Source organism: Oryzias melastigma, linkage group LG8 (assembly GCF_002922805.2).
Source record: "Oryzias melastigma strain HK-1 linkage group LG8, ASM292280v2, whole genome shotgun sequence".
Taxonomy (NCBI): Eukaryota; Metazoa; Chordata; class Actinopteri; order Beloniformes; family Adrianichthyidae; genus Oryzias; species Oryzias melastigma.
The window spans coordinates 9691347-9713346 of NC_050519.1; the positions used below are offsets into that span (position 1 = coordinate 9691347).

At 42.2% G+C, this 22000-nt stretch overlaps 1 protein-coding gene across 3 annotated transcripts in view; it reads left to right on the forward strand.

Annotated features, from left to right (window-relative positions):
• The window catches only part of adgrl1a (adhesion G protein-coupled receptor L1a), a 97480-nt gene that overhangs the window by 54108 nt on the left and 21372 nt on the right, over positions 1 to 22000 (forward strand). For 2 of the 3 annotated variants that reach the window (XM_024271711.2, XM_024271709.2), the window contains exons 4-10: positions 859 to 968; positions 8720 to 8734; positions 16818 to 17025; positions 17213 to 17477; positions 18005 to 18332; positions 19576 to 19869; positions 21115 to 21218. In XM_024271711.2, the coding sequence (XP_024127479.1) occupies positions 859 to 968; positions 8720 to 8734; positions 16818 to 17025; positions 17213 to 17477; positions 18005 to 18332; positions 19576 to 19869; positions 21115 to 21218 (1324 nt within the window). The remainder of the gene's footprint in view (positions 1 to 858; positions 969 to 8719; positions 8735 to 16817; positions 17026 to 17212; positions 17478 to 18004; positions 18333 to 19575; positions 19870 to 21114; positions 21219 to 22000) is intronic. The other variant, XM_024271710.2, reaches the window with a different exon arrangement.

Below are 22000 nucleotides of genomic sequence, written 5' to 3' on the forward strand. Positions count from 1 at the left end.
GCTGGAGAGTTTGTAAGGCTTCCTACTGTTGCACTCAGTGGTCGTGCTCAGCATCTTCCTCCACTGAGCTCAGATCAATGGGATCCTTCTCCCAGCTATCCATCACACGTGTAATGGAAGCTCAGGGTACTTGCTCGGGGAGAAAGCAAGAGAGGGAGGGAAGCAGGAAAGCAGTGGGGGAGAGGGGGAAGTATTGAGGGGGTAAAGAAAGGAAAAAGACTTCTAGAAATGATGGGATGATAGAGTGAGTACAGATTTGAAATGCGAAGGGGAAAAAGCCTGCACAGGGGAAAAATACTCAAAGCTGGATAGAAAAGGATTTTATGTTGCGAAAGACAGAGTGCATGCGGATGAGTCTCTTTTCGTGTGTGTGTGTCGTGCTCAGGGTGTGTAAACATAAGAAGGCATACAGAAAGTCCTTTTAGATGTTGGAGTAATGTGCATATCAATGTTTTCCAAGTGTGTGTAGAGTATTTGCCTTACCACCACCCCCCACCGCCCTTTCTTGTTCTCTCACCTCTAATTGCTCCCACTCACAATCCCCCAGGAGGGGAGCTTTTTACGTCACTCTGCCTCTCTATGCCTCTTCCCTCCCTCCATCCGTCCTCTCTATCCTTGATCCTTCTCCTTTTCCCCCCATTCTCCCTCCCTGCCAGTTTCCCACCTCCCCTCGGGTGCAGCTGTCACATGATCTAGTGTAGTGTGAAATTACTCCCTTCCCCACCGTTCTCTCTGTCTTTCAGTGCCTCAAGATGTTTTTTTATAACCACTCCTCTTTGTCTTTCTTACCACATCACTTATCATTTTATATCTCCCTCCCTCTCTTCTCCCCCCCCCCCTGTCTGTGTCATCTTGCAGGTGTAATAATCGCACTCAGTGTGTGGTGGTTGCAGGGTCAGATGTGTTCCCAGACCCCTGCCCGGGAACCTACAAGTATTTGGAGATCCAGTATGAGTGTGTCCCCTACAGTGAGTACTAATACCCCTTCACCTCTTTCCACCTCCCCACCCCCCTCTCACCCCATTCACCACCCTTCCCATCCCTCCCTCTAACCTGACCTGAACCTCTTACCCCCTCTTTAACACCCCAAAAATCCTCCGAAATCGACAACACACTCACATGTACACAAAAGACAAAAACAAGATGGACAATCATTTCCACCTTCTCTCTCTGTCTCTTTGCTACACCGCATACGACCACGGAGCACTAAACCTTTTTTCTCCATCGACAGAGTGACGCACCAGTAGCTGAGGGGGATTTTCACAAGAGGGAAGATGCTTCACAAACACGGGGCCCGATAAGCACTTTGTGCACACCCACTGAAAGCATGGGGTCAGCCCTTATTGGCAGTCACAGCAGTGTAACACACACTGCCCCGCACTAATGCACTGATTAACTCAGGGCCATGCTATTGCCTTTATCTGCTCCCAAACACCTTTGCTGTCCCTCTGATTCCAATAAAAATTAAAATTGGGCGCAGTGAGACTTTTAGGCAGGGGGTGCTGTGTGTACACCACACTTCACAATGGGAAAGTTAACACAAACGGCAAAAAGCTTATTTTTTAGCACATGACATGCAGCGTCACACTTTTTAAAGTCCCCATGGTAACGGCTGACTTCCCCATCGCCTACATTGCTCGAAATTCTCTGGCAGGTGTGACTTGCACACATGCCTGCACCTTCAAAGAGACACAACTTCAAAAAGAGGACACACAATTGGCCATCGCTGTCTATGGTTCTTCTCTGAGCAAGCATCCACACACACAAACAGCAGAACACTCGTGGAGCAGCTACAGCATGAGGGATATAGTTTTGTGTTGATCCTCACTCATGTGAAAATCCTCCCTCAGTCACCCCCTCCTCACTTTCATGTATTATTACTCTCAGCAGTGATCCTATCACTGTGCAGGACTGCCTGGCTGGAGGGGAGCAGCAGTGGCTCTCCTCTCTACCAGGCAGAGGTGGGGTGCAAGACAGGATGGAGGGTTACATGTTACAGTTTGGATGAAAAAGCAAAACCGTAGGTTTTCATCGGGGGGTGTGGATGCTGTTTAATTTATGAGGGTGGGGTACGGGATGATTGTTTCTCCTTTTTTCCTCAGATGCAGATGCTGTGGCGAGCCACAGGACTAAGACCGCTCCAAACTTGCTTCCCTCTCCTTATCTCTACCTTTCTCCTCTTCGCTCTCTGCAGTCACTTTGCATTTTATCTCTCACGGTCAGAGTTGCCTTTTTTCATCCCTTTCTTTTTCTTGTTTTTTTTTCTCTTCCCCCTCAGTTTTTTCTGCTTCCTTCTCTCTATCTTTGCTTCCGAGTCCTAAATTTTCACCATCCTCTTACTCCCATTCTTTCTTTTACCTTTCTCCCCCCTATCAATGTGCCAGAAAATCTTCTGTCCATTTAATTCTGCTTCTTCTCTTATCTCTGTTGGTTTTTATTACTTATTTATTTATTTTACAGGTGGGGCGAATCTTCAAATGCAACCATTCAGGGGACTTCCAAGCACTTCTTTCCATCTCTGCACTTACTCTGCGCAGTACATTTGTAGACTCAGTTTACCTTTTCTGGGACTTTGTTGAGCAAGATTGCATCCCCAGTCAGAGATAGGAAATTGGGTTTTTTTTTTATGTAAGAGATTATTTTTCAGAGTGAATATTTTCCTCACAGCTCTCTAAATAGCAAATGTCTTGTTTTTTTTTTTTTTTTTTTCCTGTCTTCCAGGCGATGTTAACAGCGGTCACATTGACCCTCTTCAGTGGCACTCTCGTTAGTCTTCGTGCTGGTCCTGTGCTCTAGCGTGATATTCTGTTTTTTCATTGACCATTGAGGGTCAAGGTAGTAGTGCTTAGCAGTACCTGTCTCCATTTTCCCGTGAATTCTTACCATGGCTTTTTACCCCCTATGAACAAGTGTTTATAAAAAAGGTAATCAAACAGATGTCAACTTAAATTTATATTCTATTTATTTGTTTAAATTATTACATTTGAGAAAGATCAATATGTTCAAGGTCACAAGAGAAACTTGTAAACCTCCTTTTTTAATTAAAAAAAACATATCGATTAAATATATTAGCTTTCATACAGTTTACACTGCTGACTCATCTTTGCTTTTGCAGTTGTCTGGCAAACAAAGTTGGACCTGACACATTAAGACTTGAGCAGGAGCTATTATCCTAAAACCTACTCACCATCACACCGTACGCCACTCAAGTCGGCCACTTTTAATTACCAGGAGAGGCAGTGCTTCACTCTTTTCAGTTTTGCCTCAACAGAGATTTGTCAAGATTAATTGAATTTGCTGCTGCTAATCGCTCTGGTAATGCCCCATCGTTCATGTCTGACTGGGATTCTTAGGCACTTGGGTACCATCCAAGTGTGACACGTGTTTTTTGTCGGTTGTCTCAACACGAAGGTAAATGTTGAAGAAATGATCATGTAAAAGGTATGTCACAGCAGATAAGATGGTGTGTTGGCGAGATGATGGCTGCGTGTGTTTTTGCATTTGACAAGGCTCTCTATATGAGTGGCACCTGTGTCACACAGACGTCGTGTTGCCAGTCACCTGAATCAGCAAGGTGACAGCCAAGCTGACACGCACACACAGCTCTGCCAGCTGAGCAGAGACGAGGGTCCAGAGGACGTGTGTTCGTTGTTGTAAATAGGATCTCCTTGAAAAATACCACATTCACCAGCAAGTACAATCCTGTTCTATTCTTTGCAAAGGCTTTCACTGTCACCTGCAATTATCTTGGCTGCTCTGAAAACATAATACAGTGGAGCAAAAAAAGTATTTAAAGCTCCTAATTTTGCAAGTCGTCCCATTCAAAAAGACGAGAGGAATCTGTAATGTTCATAATAGGTACACTTCAAATGTGAGAGACAGAATATAACAAAGAATCAAGGTAATCAAGGTTACTGGTCAATGATCTGAAGAGAGCTGGGATCTCAGTAACAAAGGTTACCATAGTAACAAACTATGCTGTCATGGATTCAATTCCTGCAGAGCTACAAAGGTCATCCTGCTTAAGCCAGCACATGTCCAAACCCGTCTAAAGTTTGCCAGAAACCATCTGGATGATTGGGACAAGATCATGTGGTCTGATGAAACCAAAATGGAATAAACCGCACCTGTCATGTTTGCAGGGGGAATAATGCTGAGTTATATCCAATGAATCCACTGTAAAGCAATCGGCTTGGAAATATTGGACGTAGAGGCTGCTTCTCTACAAAGGGGGCAGAACGACTGATCTGTGTTAAGATCAGGATGATTGTGGCCGTGTGTGGAAAGATTTTTGAGATAAACCTTCTTCTAATAGCTGCGTTTTTTGCACTCATTTTAAGTGCATTCAAGGCTAAATGTTGTTGTTGGTCAAATATATTAACCTAATCCTTCCTCCGGCCAAGAAAAAAGTTCAGCACTCGTCGCACGTTTTTAGAAAATTATGTACGAACAGTCACTTAAATAATAAAAACTAAAATAATAGTAATAAAAGAATGATCAGAACATCATCTCGCTACATGCTAACAGCAGTCATGTTTGTTTAAAACACAACTCTGTCACTACGTCTTATAGCCGTTTCCAGTATTTTAAATAGTTCTGCTTATGTCAAAATGACTTATTTCGCCTGCACGTGTGACGTAATGAAGTAAACTATTGTTATAATCGGATATGTTTTTCAGGGCTCGCGTACACAGTCCAATTCCAATCCAATCTTTAATCAGATTAAAAACATTTTACACATGATCGCTCAGAGCATTGAGAATGAAACATGGCGGGATCTTCATGCATGATATTGACCCCAAACACATCGTCCAGGCAACAAAAGAGTGGCTAGGTAAAAGGTTTCAAGGTTCAGGAGTAGTCTCTGGTCCTCAACCCAATCCAATATGCACGAGATACATCCACATTCAGTATATGAGTCATTTCCTGTTGGAGCAGTGGGCTATTGTTTATATGAAATTAAGGAGAACTTTTGAATTGACTAAATACTGGATTATTTATGTTTCATTCCACTCACAGTTGATGCATATGATGGACATTACAGACCTTTCTTATCTTTTTAAGTGGGAGGACTTGCAGAATCAGTGACTGACAAATACGTTTTTGCCTCTTTGTAAATAAATCTTACAAGTGTGCCAACCAATCAAAAGACAATTGCAAACCCCTAAAAATAAATCAGCCTAACTAAAACTTGAGTAAGTCCGATTTAGGAAACTTTCAAATGGATTTGCTAGATCCACAACAAACATTTGGGTATAATCATGTTTGTTTGGCAGGGATGGAAGCTTATCTAAAACCAAGTGCCAACCAAGCAAGCAAACTGGTGAAAATCAATGACAGGAAAAGACAAAAGTTCCATTCTTTTTTACTAGGAATAGTAAAATAAACAGACCATACTTTTATCACATTCTTTACAAAACATTTATTCTGGTTCTAATTTGGAGGCTGTATTATCCTTAAAGGAGCAGCTGTTGTAACTGCGGGAAGTTTCCAGCTAGTTTGATCTACTCTCATTCTCAAGAGTGAAGTGTGAAAGCAGACCAATACAGATGAAGCTGGGGAACTTTTTCTCATTCCCCACACTCTGAAAGCAAATCCGTTAGACTATGTTTTTGTGAACTCACTCCAAAAGTGATTTTTTAAATAAGTCCAAATCAAATTTGGTCGCTGAGCATTGTCTCACACTGAGAAGCCACAAAAGAAGCCAGCATCAACAGAAGGATGCGACGAGGCACAAAAAGCTTCTCACTTGTAAGAGAAAATCATATTGTGAATTTAAAATTTTCAGTGCTTAGTTTATAGTGAAACTGAACTAAGCTGAACTTGATAATAGATTGAATGAACTCTTAACATAAATGTTATTATGTTTTCTATACTAAATCCACTTAAAGTACAGGAAATTAAATTAACCTTGAATGTTTCTATTTTATTATAGGCCTCTAATAAACCTTTTTTTTGCTTTGCCACTCAAACTAATTTGTCACCCGCTTCATCAGCTGAGAATTGTCTGGTTAGTATGCACAACACAGGTGGCTGTACAGTAGAGTCTCCAGAGCTTAATATCGGGTCCTTATTCTCTTGTTTTTCATTCACATTTTGCCAGTCTCCTGCAGTTTCGCTTTGTTAAATTGATTCTTCTCCGCTCCATATTGAGCTCTGACTATTCATTACAAGACTTTGCTTTTAGAGACTAAACTGCTGGAAATCACAGCTGACTTGTCGAGAGGAGTTTGTCAGTAGAAGGAATAATGTCATTGTAATATGACAAGTTTTCAGGGGAGGAGAGGAAACACTTTGATGTAGCTGAAAATGAAACTGCATTAATATGTATAGAGGCGCCATTAGATGTGGGGCTCATAAATGTTTGGTGAGTGAGATGCAGGGGGTTGGTGTACTCGGGCCTTGGGAAGGGTTGACTCTGATGTGTGAAAAACGAAAGTGTGAAAAGGAGAAAATAGAGGAGAGGGAGGAAGATGCTGGAGAGGATATGTGATCTCTCAGCAGTGGAAAGGGAGACAGAGGTTATAGTGTTATGCTAGAACAATAAGTGTGTATTTGACGATGTGTGTATCTAGCTGTCCTCATTAGTGTGGGAGTAATTGATAGGGTTGTGGAGAACGCTGAGCAGAGTGATTAACGGCGGAGAGGGCAGTAGCTGATTTCTCAATAAAGAACCAAAAGAGAAATGCTGAATGAATCAGGCAAACAACCCAGGTGGCCTTAATTTAACCTTCAGCTCACTGTGAGGAGATTTTATGAGTTTCTGTTTTGTTTTGTTTTTTGTCTCTGTTTGTTTGTGCGTGTGTGTATGCGTGTGTTGACATTGTGTGAACTTTTTTTCAGGAAAACCAAGAATAGAAGAAACGAGTCAACAGAAGTCTTCCACCGCTCTTGATTTTATTACAGCTTCTTCCTACAGCACTGAAGAGTCATTCTATCCTTCTCTACTTCTGTCTTCATGTCTTTACAGTCCATGATACATCTATATACAAAATTGTCCTTTTTTTTTGGTCATTGTCACCTCCTACCCGTCTGAGCTCCATGTGAATCTAATTAAGTTTGATTTTAGTCTCCTGCTCACCCACCCATCAGAATCCATAGGGGTGGAAGCTCTTTACCATCAGTGGTCTTAACCTTGAAGTCAATGATGACTCCGTTTGCTGCATGTTTCTCTGCAACAGCCCCAACTTTGCCTGAGTCAGTCTTCCAGGTTTTGCCCTTACAGGCTAAAAATTTCTAGAAGTGCTTTTTTCCGGTTTGAATTTGGCACAGGATGATAAATAATCCATGGGGCTTCTGATACTAATCCCGTCTGTGCCAAGGTCTAAGGCCAGCCCCCACACAGCTCAGGGCAGTGCTGCTCACAGTCACTTTTTGTTTTGGCTGCTATTTATCTTTTTGCATCTCTCGCTTGCATTCCCTCTCACTTGTTTTTTTGTCTTAATGGGCAACCCTGGGAGGTGTCGTGACAGCTTCACAGAGCTCCTGGGGGACATCGGACTTCCCGCGACGCATTCACCACAATCGCATTCGCAGTGGGGGTCCACCAGCCATGTTGCTTTTGACAAATCTCTTCCTGAGAGACGTGGAGATCTAGTTACACTCCACTTGTGTCTCTGTAAATACAGTGGAAAGGCAGGTGCCAGCAGTCTTAAACAAAAGGCAGAGCTGAGATCCTCAGCTTGTGCCTGCTCTCGTTTCCAGCTGCTCGCAGAACTCCCCAGATGCTGCAATCCAAGCAGGTTCCCATCTCGAGAACCACGCCCTAACTCCTCATGTCAGCCGAGGCCTCGCTGGGATTTAGCACACCAGCATATTGATTTGTGTGTGATGAGCGAACTGTAGACATTTCTCTCTGCTCCTCTTTTTTCCTCCTTCCCCAACCCCCAAAACTGTGTCTCCTGGTCTCTCTGTGTTTTTGAGGTGTTCCACTCTGTCAAGCTTCCCTCTCCCCCTGTTGTTTGTTCTCTTTTCCTTTGATGAGCCAGTTTTGCCAAGCAAGCAGCTCCCCATTGATTAGATGGTCGAGGGGTTGAGTGTTTTTTTTTTTTTTTTTTTCAGCTTTTGACTTTAAATTCAGTCTTTTTTTCCTCCTTGTTTTGGGAAGAAGTAGGAGGCATAAATAGGGGAGATTTTAGTGAAAGCTCAAAAGAGAACTGGACACAAATGGATATATTCATCACCACGTTTTTTTCATTTACCATTTCATCTTTATTCCACACGCTCTTAGTCCTGTTTTCTCTTACAGCTGTCAAGAACGATGACACGACGCTCTACTTCACTTTCTCTTTCCAGCAGGTTCCTGGAGCTGCACTGTGGGTTCATGGGAGAGGTGGGAGGAAGACTGATTTTGCTGTAAGATGGGTGGAGGTGGGGTGGAGAGTGTGTGGTTGGGGTTGGACTGTCTTGTTGGGGAAATATTGATAAATCCTGAATGAAATGGAAATGGATTTAAACCCAGGTCAGGTCATTTTCCCCTACTCATTTTCCATTCGAACCATCTTTTCTCTGAGTAGCCAACCATAACAAAGACAGATAAGTTGCTTTAAAAAAATAAAAAAAGAGAGAGAATGAAAGAGAAAAGACAGCGTTTTATTTAATCTCAATTTTCTCTTTTTTCCTGCACCTGTTTTTCCTTTCATTCTCTATACTTTCCCTCTCTCCTTCTTGCTGTCTTTCTCCTTTATCTCTCTTTCTCCTTTTTCCGATGCTTGAATAGAAGTGGATCAAAAAGGTAAAGACCACAATGAACATAACAACCACAGCTCTCCCTTTCCTACCTCCTCCTCCTACCTTGTTTCCCTTCCTCCCTCATATTCCCTTCTAACCCGGCACCTTGTGTAGTTGTCATGTTTGATGTTGATATCCCTCACTTTTCTTTTTCGATCTCTAATCGCTTCCTTTTTCCTTCTCTTTCTACCTGTCTTTGACGTGTAACCAAAACTCTAAAATCCCTCTAGATTTCCTCCTTGGTTCTGATGACATCTGCCAGACCTGCCAGACAACTAATACACAACTGCACAAAAAATACACAAAAATACATGTGTCTGTGAGAGATAAACGAGAAATTAACCTCAATATGAGTGCAAACATACTGTTTGCATACCATTAAATGGATGGAAAAATTTTCCTTTCTCTTCCATTGCTACCATTTTCATTAAAAATGTTGCATCACACTAAATACAATGTTGATTTATATTAATTCTGATTTTTTGAAGTGGTGTTCCACACATATCCCTATTCTGAAGAATGTTCATTCATATATTTAACAAAAAAAATCCACTCATTCACTACTTTCTACTGTATTCATAGTGGGTCTTTTTCTTTTTAATTTCTCAGGATCATTCAAAAATGTCAAAGCAGCATCACTGTGTAAAGATAGCAAAGTAACTGAACAAAGTTGCTTTTCAAATCTTTGCTGTTTCCCATTTACAGGTTTTTTAAATGTCCACCTCTCATTCTGGCAGTAGTTTTTTTTAACAAAACGTTTTCTGTTTACCCCATCTCTCTCACTTCACTCCTTTTTATAGTTTTTTTTTCTATGTTGTGAATCTCTTCCTTTGCTCTTGCTCTCTTTTTTCCTTATTTTCACTTATTGGTTTATCTCTCAGATCACATCTGGCCATTACAAGAAAGCTGCAGGCTCTTTTGGGCTCTTTTCACGCATGTCCAATCCCACTCAGTTGACAATGCATCTGTTTTCTTTAAAAGTTCCACTCGGATCATATTTTGATCTATCTTAAAGCCGTTCCCAGTGGTCTTTTGATTATGATTATGTAAATTTTAGCCAAAATAAAAAACTGTAATTTTCTAGAACATAATTTTTGCAGAAAGGCAATAGTTCATCAGAAATTTGCCTGAGTTGTGGGCAGTACAGAGTAAGCCTGCCCTTACTTCCCATCATCCCTTTGTTTACATGCCCTCCCACGAGATTACAGTGCCTAACCCTGGTGAGCTTTATTGTTGCCATCCAGCTGTATAGCTCTGAGCCAGATGCCAACTCAGACGAGGAAAACAAAGACGTACATGGAAACATTTGACTGCGAGTGGATGCATCAGAATGGAGCTGAGCAGAGAGCTTGTGGCTTGTAGATTACACAAGCTTTTTCCAACTGCATTTTACGTCTGCTCCTGATTTGCAATGATTTGACTAAAGAAATACCCTTGAATTGAATTTTTAGATTAATTTTTGTTTTTATTATGTCTTCCACCATAAGAAAAAGGCCATAATTTTCATTAGAGTGGGACTTGCATTAATTCTCATAATTCACCTCACCTGGTTACTCTTGTGCTCTTGCAGAGGTGCAGAGGCATACCTCTCCCCTCAAAAAAAAAAAAAAGGAAAGATGACTTAGACGGCCCCTTAGCTCCTTGTAATGGCCTCTCTCATGCTGCCTGGGCCTTGCTTCAAGCAGAAAGTCAATCAAAAGATTCTTAAAAGGACACATAAACGTGACCCAATAACCTGCCGAAGGTCAGATCGAGAGTAGCTGACATCATTTCCATCTGGTCAATGAGCTTTAACTCCTCCCCCTTCCCCCACCCTCAGGTCCCCACCCTCCTTGACCTCCTCCCAACTCCTTCTTCAAATGTGACTCACTCTCAGCCCTTCCCCTTGCCTGGCACCATGGCTGGATCCATATGTTGGAGGAATTTAGTGTAATTAAAGTTGCCATTAACTGGTTTATGGACCCCTTTGTCTGCTGTTGTTTTTGTGGCTTTCATTAACATGGATCATTGTTTCATGTTCTCCTCCCACTGTCAGCGTCCATTTTAGTCCACTGTCCCTGCTTGTGTTAGAATAGAAAGCTACAAAAACGTGATTCTCCTCCCACCTCCCCCTACTTGAGTTTTTCCTCCTGCACTAACATTAAACAAGAGCGTTTTTCTTTCATCCGCTCTCCTCACTGTGCCGACTTTACTAAACTCCTCCACTGCTGCTAATCATTTTCCTTTTCTGTTTATTGCTGAATGAATCATCCAGCCTCATTTATTTCTATGTCTGGCAACATTTTCTTCACTATCGCATCAGTGGATCAACTGACGTATTTAAGATGGTATAGATGGAAGGGTCGTTTTGACCATCTTAAGGCTACGTCAGCATCAGCTGCCACTCACCACACCATCCCATTTTCTCACCATTTCTGCTGACACTCTAGCAGTGTCCAAATCTAACATCAGCATCAACTGAAATGCACAAACAGTATAGTATCTATTTTATCAATGCAGGCAGGACCAAACTAGTGTTGAGCCCACCTTAATTTCTGTTACATTTAAAGGAGAAGAAGTAGGAATAGGAAGTAGGGTTGGACACAAAGAAGTTGGAATGCCGTATGTGGCTTAAATAACATGCAAGGTAATAAGTGAGAAACCAGTGCATTGTGTGACATAAAAATACAGGGAAGAGCTGTGAATGGAAAAAGAGTGGAAAAGCAGTTGCTATAGAGACGATGAGTCAGGCAGCATCCCCTCATCAGGAATGACCCACCACACACAAGCACAGTCATGTGACCAAGGCAGTGCAGACATCCTCTTTAGAGGCACTCTGTGATAGGGAGTTGTGCAAGGATTGGCTGTACATGTAGAAGTCATTGCAATGTTATGGCCAAAGAACATGGAGGTGAGTGAGAGAAGCAGGTGGTTATGAATATAAAGTGTGGGGGAGCCTTATGCCAACCATATCTTTAGGAGTTAGGATTCAGAAATGAAGGCCCCATCTCTAAACAGTCTGTCAGCCAGTATAGACCACAATCACCCACCGTATCTAAATCCTGTAGCCTCTGCAGCCATATCCTGTCCAACTTCCCTGTCTTTCAGTGTCAGCTTTATGCCAACGTAGATGAGATTTTGGTTTCACTCCACACCGTCTTCTGCTGCCGTGCACATTTGGTCTCAGTGAAGGGTATTCTTTGGGGTGAATGTTTGGGTTGATAAAGATTCCAGCCTCTTCCACTGTTTAGACAGTGACAACTTGCATGCATTATGTAAGAATGTGTGTGTCCTGAGTGTGTCTGTCTGTGTCTTTGGCTGTTTGTGCGTTATTGTGTTTTTCACTCCCAAGACCAGACCAAATGTAATCTAAAAGGAAGCGGAAACACAATGGAAGCCCCTCCCTTTACTTTCCTCGTACCTTTCTTCTTTCTGTCACTGTTTGTCACTCCTCAGCTAATTAACTCACTCCTAATTCTGGTTTTGCAGGAAATAACCTATTTACTCTCTCTTACTCCACTCATCATGCTCTTCTTGTTTGCACACAACATAACACACCCACATCCCTTTTCACACTTCTTCTCTATTTCTGCTTCTCTGTGTTTCTGAACTGCAAATATCTATGTCCCTCCACACACACACATTTATACACACACACTTACATCTGAACACTTATCTGTGAACGACTGCACAAACATGCCATTCGGAGAATCCCAGCACACTCATGCACGCATTCTAACCCTTGACGTCCATTAACTATCCAACAAGGATGCAGGTTAACATGTCATGCTCCATTCTGCCCCCTGCTGAATGGTTGCTGTACCAGCCAGTAACAGGTGGAAGATTCAATTAGAGCAGCATGCTCTCAGCAGTTGGTTCTGTGAGCACACCATGACTGCGTACTGCACTGGGCAAAAGCATGGGCCAGCAGAGCACTCATTGTAGGTAACTCGGGAGAAAAAAAAATCCCAATGCCATACTGTTCTGGAGAAACCACTGCCAGCCATTGGCAGGGGGTGTTTAGATCATCAAAGCTGATCTTTAACCATCACCGTGACGCTGTCACATCAGACATGAAAAAGCCTGAACTGCAAACAACATCTGAAGAAAAAGTCTAAATTTAGCCAAAAGCTGTCAGCGTTCACTTTTACCAGTCCATCACAAACGGGTTCGAGACACTAATGAGAGGTTTTTGCTGTCATTTCAAGAAAGTTTCAGAGCTTTCATCACTTTGTACTGTGGCCTCATATTGACAAATAACAGCTGACCTGGGCCCGGGAAAGGGATTATGGAGATAAATAGTCTATTATTACAGCAATACTTCCTAGTATGTGTGGACGTAATTGGCTGATAGCTGCAGCCTGGGGTTTAATCCCTGATAAGGTAAGTTTCATTAGCCATCTGGATAGTTTAAGCTAAAAAGTGTGCCTGTGCTGCTCAGAAGCTCTGCAGAAGCGGTCATCTCTCCCAAGATTTTCTTCCGCACCCAAACAGGAATTAATCTAATAATCTATCTATGCTGTACAGTAATCTCAGATTGCTCTACCACAGCTAACCTGTTCTATCCAGACTAGAGTAATGCCTAATCTTTAGACTTATGCCTAATGCTTAATACCTAATGCCTAATACCTCAGTTATTCACAATGGTCATAATAGCCTTTTGTGCTAAAGACTCTACAGCTCGGATTCAGCTGCTCCGGCTTCCCACTGTTACACCCTTCACACTTAATAGAGATGAGGAGGTGAAGCAAAGGGAAGGCAGAAAGAGCTGGTAAACAGGAAAGCAGCCAGGAAGGCTGGGGAGTGCAGGTCGAACCTAATGAAGCCCCCTAGGCAGGGTTTGCAGGTTGTGAAGCGTGGCCACTGTTTCTGTTTGGCAAGTGAGTGTGTGAGTAAGGATGTGTGTGTGTGTTTGTCTCATGGCCTGTGTGTGCATCTTAGATGCTCTTGATGAGCCCCTTTGACACCAGGCCCACCCAACAACCAGTTCATTAAAATAAACCAAAGCAACCTGATTGTATGAGAGAAAAGGAAAGACAGAGAGATGATCACGGAGGAGGAAGAAAGAGGAGAGCTATTAGTCTCTGTTGGGCTTGATTGTTATTGGGCTGATGAGGCCAAAAGAGTACAGGCAGCTGCCAATTTAAGACATGGCTGGAAGGTTAGATGCAATAATGAGCAACAACCACATAGTATTTGAGGTGGGATATTGAGGCGGATACGATCCATTCATGATAAATTGAATTGCAAACAACATCAAGAGTTATGGAGTCATAAAAAAATGTTCTTTTTTTTTCCTTTGTGTGGTTTACCACCTTGTTATGATAGAAATGGTCAGTGTAGAGGCTTGTTCAACACAGACATCCACTAATGTGACGTCAACTGTAACATGAACAGTTTTCACAAGAAGCTATAAGTTTCACTTTAAGCATCTTTTTATCTTTTGTAAAAGCAAAGCATTCCCAGTGGTCTTTTGATTATGTTTATGCAGTTTTAGCCAAAAAAAAAAAAAAAAACTGTTTTCTAGGACATGATTTCTTCAGAGCGGCAGGGGTTTATTAGAAATTAACCTCTGAGTTGTTGGCAGAACTGGGGAGTAAGCCAGCCCTTACTTCCCGTCATCCCTTTGTTTGCGTGTTCTTCCACTATTCTAGAACCTCACAACTTCAATATGATATTACTGATGCCACAAAAATGGTGAGCAATATCGTAGCCTTCCAGTTGTACAGTTTTGAGCCAAATGCCTTCACAGACGAGGAAAACAAAGACGTACATAGATCTATGTGTCTGCAAGCTGATGCATCAAATAGAGTGGAGCAGAAAGCTTACAGGCTTTTTCCAACTTCTGATTCACAATGATTTCAATAAAGAAATACTAAGAAATACACTTATTTGTGCTCCATCACTGGAAAAATTCAATAAGAACATGATAAAACACCATAAACACACTATTTTCATCAGACTGGGTCTTTACAGCCATCTTCAGGTGTTTTAATCAGATCAAGTATTATAATTAAAAGCTCAGATTCAACGTCCAGTTCCAGTTTTAACATTTTTGGAGGTTATTATTTTTTTATGTGACCATGAGTGTCATTGTTTCACAAACACAATCTGCTTTCCCTGTCCAGTGCTTTACTTTGATATGTATCACTTCAGCTGTATTGTTGTGACAGAGATGAATGCTTGCATACAAAGTAATTTATCCTGTTTGCATCAGTTGAGAATGGGCTTGCATGTTTGTTTTTTATTGCCCTTTATTCTACCTTGAGGCAGAGCGTTCCCGGCTTTGTTTATGGGTCACCTACATGCAGAGCCTCTATGCATAATGTTTATTTTGTTATTACTGTGCCATTGTGTTTCCAAAGGAGCGTCCTGTTTGCTGCCTTTGTTTGAAATATTTAACTGCTTCAACAAAATCATGCATGTTTTAGACCCACTTTGAACTCAGCTAAACTTCCCTTGTTTTAAAAAAAAGGTTTATTATTTTAAAAGTGTTCCTATTTGCAAAACAAAACCACCTCAATGCTTTAAAGGGATTTTTATGGTATAACAATGAAGAATGACAAGCCTCCTCCTCCTTCTGAGGAGTTTGTATTCAGTGTTTGTTTTAGCCTGAGTGATTATATTCCTGTTTGGCTGCCACTTTTAATCCCAACTGGACCCCTCAGACAGAACAGGGTGATTCCTGAGAGGCTCAGCAACACAGAACACCAGCCACTGTCAGCAGCAGCAGAAACAGAAAGCAGAAAGATAGATTTCCGGAAGTCTGAATGTTCTCCTCTGTATCTCTGTTGGGATTCTCTTTTTCTGCCAGCTTCCATGCAATATTCAACACAGTTTGAGCTTAGACTGAGCCATCACTCAAACAGTAACTGCATGACAGGTTATGTACGTGTGCAGATGTGTGCATGGATGGGTGTGTTACCTTTCCTGTGCGAATGGCAACAGTTTGTGTCAGTCTGTGAATCCGTGTGTGGTGTCTGCATCCAAAATCTCCCTGCAGCGTGTAATTAGCTCAGAGAGGCATTCAGTCATGAGGTCACCAGCAGGTTTCCACTTTTATTGCAACCTCAAGCCAATGACACATAGATAAACTTGCAGAGGAATACACAGGGGCTATTCAGCAGTTTTATCCTATAGCATTTCCACTTCTATGACTCTCCTCCCCGCGCTCTCTGTCATTGGGGCCTCTGTTATGTCAGATTGGGAGGGATGCCCACAGCTTTCCTTATAGATCACCTGATACGCCTGTAGGTCCCATGGCAGTCTCTCTGTCAAGCAGGGACACACAGCACCAGACAGCCAATTTACACCAGTCCCTAGTGGATGACTTCCACCCGTCTAATCCTCTGTTTGATGTGTGAGTGTGCACGTTGGGCGTATGGATTGCGTGTGAAGGTTTTCTCTTGTTTGTGTCAGTGCATTCACGTTTGTTTGGACCAGGAACAGCTGCTTGTGTCTGTTTGTCCGTTCTTGTGAGTACAGCAGCGTTTCCTTTTGCAGAGGAAGGGCAGGTTAAGTCAACCTCACAACTTTACCCCAACATGCTCTGTCTTTTTAAGGCTTTACTCTTGACTGAGAGCCAAATTTAAGACGTAATAAAACAAGTTCCCTAATAACTGTTTTATCACGCAGTGGGGTTTGGAACAAAAAGCGGAGGCCTTTCAAAAAAAAAAAAGAAGTCGTCCAAAAAAGTAGGCCAAGAAAGATTAGATTTACCACCACATCTGAACCACCGCACATGACGTTTATCTGCAATCATGCAATCATATTCAGATGTTCTCCAAACACAATGCTCACATTGTACAAATGAGCTTTTACTGTGTATGCACCTTCATTTTAAAGCTGATAATGTACGCCATCTTACTCCCCCCCTACTCTTTCAATCTTTTCCTACTTTGACTTCTTCTCAGTTCTTTATCTTCACAGATCTCTCTCTTCCCTGTTTTAGTTTTCTATTTTCTTTGGCTTTGTTCTATTTCTTCTCTTTACCTCCCCTGCCATCTCCATATTATCTGTCATTTTTGCAATGCTCTGTTTTCATCTTTTGTCCTTTTTTTCCCTCCCCGTATCTCCTTTTTCTGCTTCAAAACCCCTCCTCCCTCCAGTATTTGTGTGCCCGGGGACTCTGCTGCGGGTGCAGGTGCCCAGCTCGCAAAAGGAGGCAGAGCACCAGGCAGGGGCGTGGTGTAAGGACCCGCTGCAGTCTGGAGACCGCCTTTATGTTATGCCGTGGACCCCCTATCGCACTGACATGCTGTATGAATATGCCTCCTGGGAAGACTTTAAACAGAACCGAGCCACGACCAATTACAAGTGAGTGTGCCTCCCACTGTCCGACATCATCAAACAGCATTGGACGCTGTAAAGATTAGTTCTCTTTTGATCTGGATGTGGATGGATATAACACAAAGGTCCCACAGTGGTGTCAGCATGAGCCCCTGCTTGTATGGCTGTGTTATGAAGAGGAGATTACCTGATTAGCTGATCTTCTTCTTTACAGGTTGCCGAACAGAGTGGATGGTACGGGGTTTGTTGTGTACGACGGGGCAGTATTTTACAACAAAGAACGCACACGGAACATTGTCAAGTATGACCTCCGGACACGAATAAAGAGTGGAGAAGCTATTGTCACTAATGCCAACTATCATGACACCTCGCCGTACCGATGGGGAGGGAAGTCAGACATTGACCTGGCTGTGGACGAGAATGGCCTCTGGGTGATTTACGCCACCGAAACGAACAACGGACGTCTGGTGGTCAGTCAGGTGGGACAGCAGCGGCGAACATCAGGGGATGAGATAGGAATCAGAAAAAGGGGAGAGTACATAATCAAAAAACCTCATCTGACCAGTCAGTCGAAAGGTCACATGTCAATCATAAATAACCTGAAATGAGATTACACAAATACTCAGACAAGATAAAGAGATTTGTTGGCCAAGAAAAAGAGTAATACGGCCTCAATCTGAACAGGCCTACTTTCAAATCCTATCATGTCAAAATAAAAGTTTTTTTAAAAGGTTTATGTGTAAAGGAGTTATTTGATTTGCTTGCATACAACAAAACAGCTGTGGCCTAAAAATTTGTATTAACTTTAAATCAAGAAGATTAAAGATTATAAAATATATATTTCTGAACTCCTACTGGTAACTGTAAAGATCTAAAGTAAAACCGCTGATACGTCAATCCAGAATATAATTGTATAATCATAATAATTTTGCTTAAAGGCAAAATATTAAAAATATTAAATCTATTTGAATTAAATGGAGGTGTAAAATGTCCTCTTTGTCCACAGGTGAATCCTTATACTTTGCGCTTTGAAACCACCTGGGAGACAAGCTTTGACAAGCGAATGGCATCCAATGCCTTCATGGCGTGTGGGGTTCTGTACGCAGTGCGGTCCGTCTACCAGGATGATGACAGTGAAGCAGGTGGCGACCTGGTGATGTATGCCTATAATACCAACCGTGGCCGTGAGGAACCTGTCAACATCCCTTTCCCCAACCCCTATCAGCACATTTCCTCTGTGGACTACAACCCACGCGACAACCAGCTCTATGTGTGGAACAACTACAACGTCCTACGGTACCCACTGGAGTTTGGACCACCGGACCCCACCACTGGTAAGGAGGGATCTCCCATGTAGTGATGAAACCAACTCACGTTTTTGACATTGAACCCTTTTGCATTTAAAGTATAAAGGCCTGGTATTTTTGTCACAGATTTACGCTTTAAGATATTGTGTTAATTGGTAGTGCTTGCTAATATTTTGCATGAGATAAATGTTTTGTTCAGTCAGAGAGTTTAATTAGTAGAGCACTTTTATCTGCAAAAGTAATCAGAAGTAATAACCCCCTTTTTTTTGTAAGTCGTACTGTAAGTCAGAGACGGTGTTTCTGCCTGACATTTGTGTGTGTCAGATATCAAATAATTGTCCCAGCTGTAGCTGGAAGAATACTCTCCCAGGTATGGCTGCTGTAGCTCTTCATATCAGCTTCAGTGTGTCATGGATAATGAAAAACTCATTCTGAAATGATAAGGGGGAAGGATGAAATAGGAGCGGCACAGAGCATTTGAGCAGTCCGTCAGTGTGAGAAGGCAGTTTGGATGTACTGTAAATCTATGTCACATCAAGGGCTTGAATAAGGGTTGGATTAGGCCCAGAGAGACACGAGGCAGGGACTGACAAGCAGCAGCACTCAAAGAGTTGCATGCTGACTGTGCTCTCCTTTTGATCTGGGAGGATTTTGTAGTTTTGCTTTGTTGCTTTTTTTTTCTTTGCATTGAGCCTGGTTGTTAGAGATGGGGACTTTCTCATACATTTGATCAGTTATTTATTTATCTGTGACACTTTTTCCACCATCTTGTTTTTGCTACTTCTGCTCTCCTTTGTGAGTGTGCTTTGAGAGGCTTTGAGAAGCGCTTACAACCCCAGTTATTTTTGAAACTAACTTTTGAACTCAGCTTCTGAGAGTTATCTTCGGCTCACATGTATGTACCCCTAATTCTCTTGATCTCTTCTTCGTTTTGGATTTTGCTGTTCAATTTCTAAGAAATGCTTTACACCCTTTTTTGTGTCTAATTCACTATTGATGATTTCCTCAATATACATGATTAATGGAAGCTGATGCATCAAGCTGAAGCTAAGATGTTGTTGTATACTTGGGCAGCAGAAGAAAAAGCAGTGTGTAGTTTGATCCTTGGCGTTCCCTTCAGCAATGCTCTGATTGTTTTTGTGTTTGAGTGTTTTTTGAAAAATGTGGGAAGAGAAGGAAGCGTTAGTAAAAAAAAAGGAATTGTTGTGGGTTGTCTGACTGTTAAATCATTAACACCTTTCATTTGTTGCTGTTGTTTTTCCTTCTTCAGGCCCTTTAACCACCACTCAAGTGACCCCCACTCCTCCGGCTAAGCCTTTCACCCTCAGTGCCAGCCCCTCCACTGCACGGCCTCTTTCCCCCACCTCACGCCCCATCGGTTCCATCAACAAGCATCCCGATCTTCGGCCAATCACAGCCACTGTGCCTGTCACCCGCTGGCCGCCACACCCTCCTCAGGGTCCAGAGCGAGAGTTCTGCGAGGCTAAAATGGTCCGGGGCGTCCAGTGGCCGACAACACAACGAGGAGAAATAGTGGACCGTCCATGTCCCAAGGGATCATTAGGTAATCTAATTTACTTGTCTGTAAAACATTTGCGTCTTCCTACACTCTATAAATATTACAGTTTTTCCTCAAGAGTTTATGGGTGTTTTTCTCACATACAAACCAAAGTAATCAATGTGTTTGTGCTCTCTGACTTGTTTTTTTCCACTGTTATTTTCTTGTGTCCCTGTGCTGGTCCCACCAGTGGGCACAGTCTCAGAGGACTTACAGATAAAAGCTCAACCTTAGCAAATGAAAGGTTCATTTTCCACAGAAACAGAGCTGATTGAAAGTGGTATATAATGAAATGAAAGGCCACACGTTGGAGGCTATACTTTACTTCCTGGCAGCTGCTGTATTTCCACACATCCAGCCGTTTTGAAGATAAAAACTCCCTCAACTCCCAGAAAAAAAAAGAAAAAAAAACATCTCCCTTCAGCTTCCTTTTCTGTTCTTTCTTTCTATTTGCTCTTTCTGTGTGAAATTAGCAGCTGGCTTAATTGCTTCATCCTGGCACAGCTTTCAAACCTATTCTATGATCGATAGAGGAGAGGAGAAAGAAAGGTGAGTGAGAGAAGAGGAAAATGTGTGGGAGAGAAAAGAAAGGGATGAAACGTAAAGCCACATCAGCTGTGATCCCTCTTTGACTGTGAAACGTCGCTGCATTGTCTCTGTCATCTCTGCTCTTCCGGTCTGCTTCCTTCTCTGTCCTCTGAGGTCTCTTTGGTCTTTGCTCTTGTCTTTGTGACTTGATGTTGGGTATTTGTGTTAGCAGCTGCATACAGACCCCTCTCTGGTCTTCTCCGCACACGGTGTCCTTTCTCTGAACCCTTCTGACAAAACAGGAAAAACCCACCTGGAAATTAGGTTTGTTAGAAAGCACTTGCCTTAAGGTGTTTTTTTGACAGAGGAGGATCATAACTGATGTCTTTTTCATGTGCAGAGAATAAATGCTGTGTGCATATAGTATGCTCTCTCCACTTCCTTTTTTCTTGCCCCTTTTCTCTGTTCAAGTTATTTAACCTTCTTTTTATTTCTGGCTCATTTTCCCTCCGACTTTCTCTCCACTTTCCTCCTTTTTCTTCCCTGTCATCTTCAAACAATTAGAGTCCTGCACACTTAAAATTCATTTCATTTAATTTTCTCTTGTTCAAACTATCAGACTCCTGTAAAGTTCATTCCTCTCCTTCACATTTTGCCTTTGATTGCAGTCATGTAATGCTTATTATCTCCCCCACCCCGTTTTGTCTCTATGCTTTTCTCCAGGCATCGCTTCGTTTCAGTGCTTGGCCGATGGGGTCATATGGAACCCACGGGGTCCTGACCTGAGTAACTGCACTTCCCCGTGGGTCAGCCAGGTTGCCCAAAAGGTGAGACCTGAAAGCTTACCCCCTAGCCTTGGGTCTGTCCCTTACCACTGTTGCACTGCCCCAGACGCTCCCCCTGCCTTCCTCCACTGATGCATTAACATATCTCCAAGGCTGTCCCCATTAAAACAGACTGATTTCATCTGACCCTTTATTTCAAGGAATTTGCTCTTGATGTTTAATTAACTCTATTTTTTTCTCAAGTACACTTAGATTACAGTTGGACTGAAGTATTTGTTAAAATGAGGTCCCTTGAGCTTTCACAGAGCTCTGCCTTAACATTTATTATTTTATATAGATCTCCTTATTTATATTTTATCCATACACCAGCTATATGTCTTTTTATTCTTTTCCACAATAAGAGTTTAAGCTTTCCTGATCAGTGATTTAGCTGGTATTAAACTGTGTAAACTCAAACAGAACAGCTACACTGCTGTTGGAGAAGTTCCTAATTTTCTCACAGCACACACTGTTGACTTGATTAGTTAGGTGTTTTCTGTTTGTGCGTGTGCCTGTGAGGGTTTATAGATTCACTCTGAAAAGAAGTGCTGTTGGAAAATCCCAATGTAGCCTCTCCTTTTGGCAAAAATCAATTGAAAATGCAAAGCACCTGCTAAGGCTACAATTTGCAAGTGAACCAAAGCCAAAGATCCAGAAAAAGTTATTGTTCTTCAGGGTCCATCCTTAAGTCACAACAATTTTAAAAATTAGTAATTTTAAGACCCACTCCAATGAAAATGGTACTTTTTCTTGTAGGATTTTTTTTTTCATGATGGAGGACATAC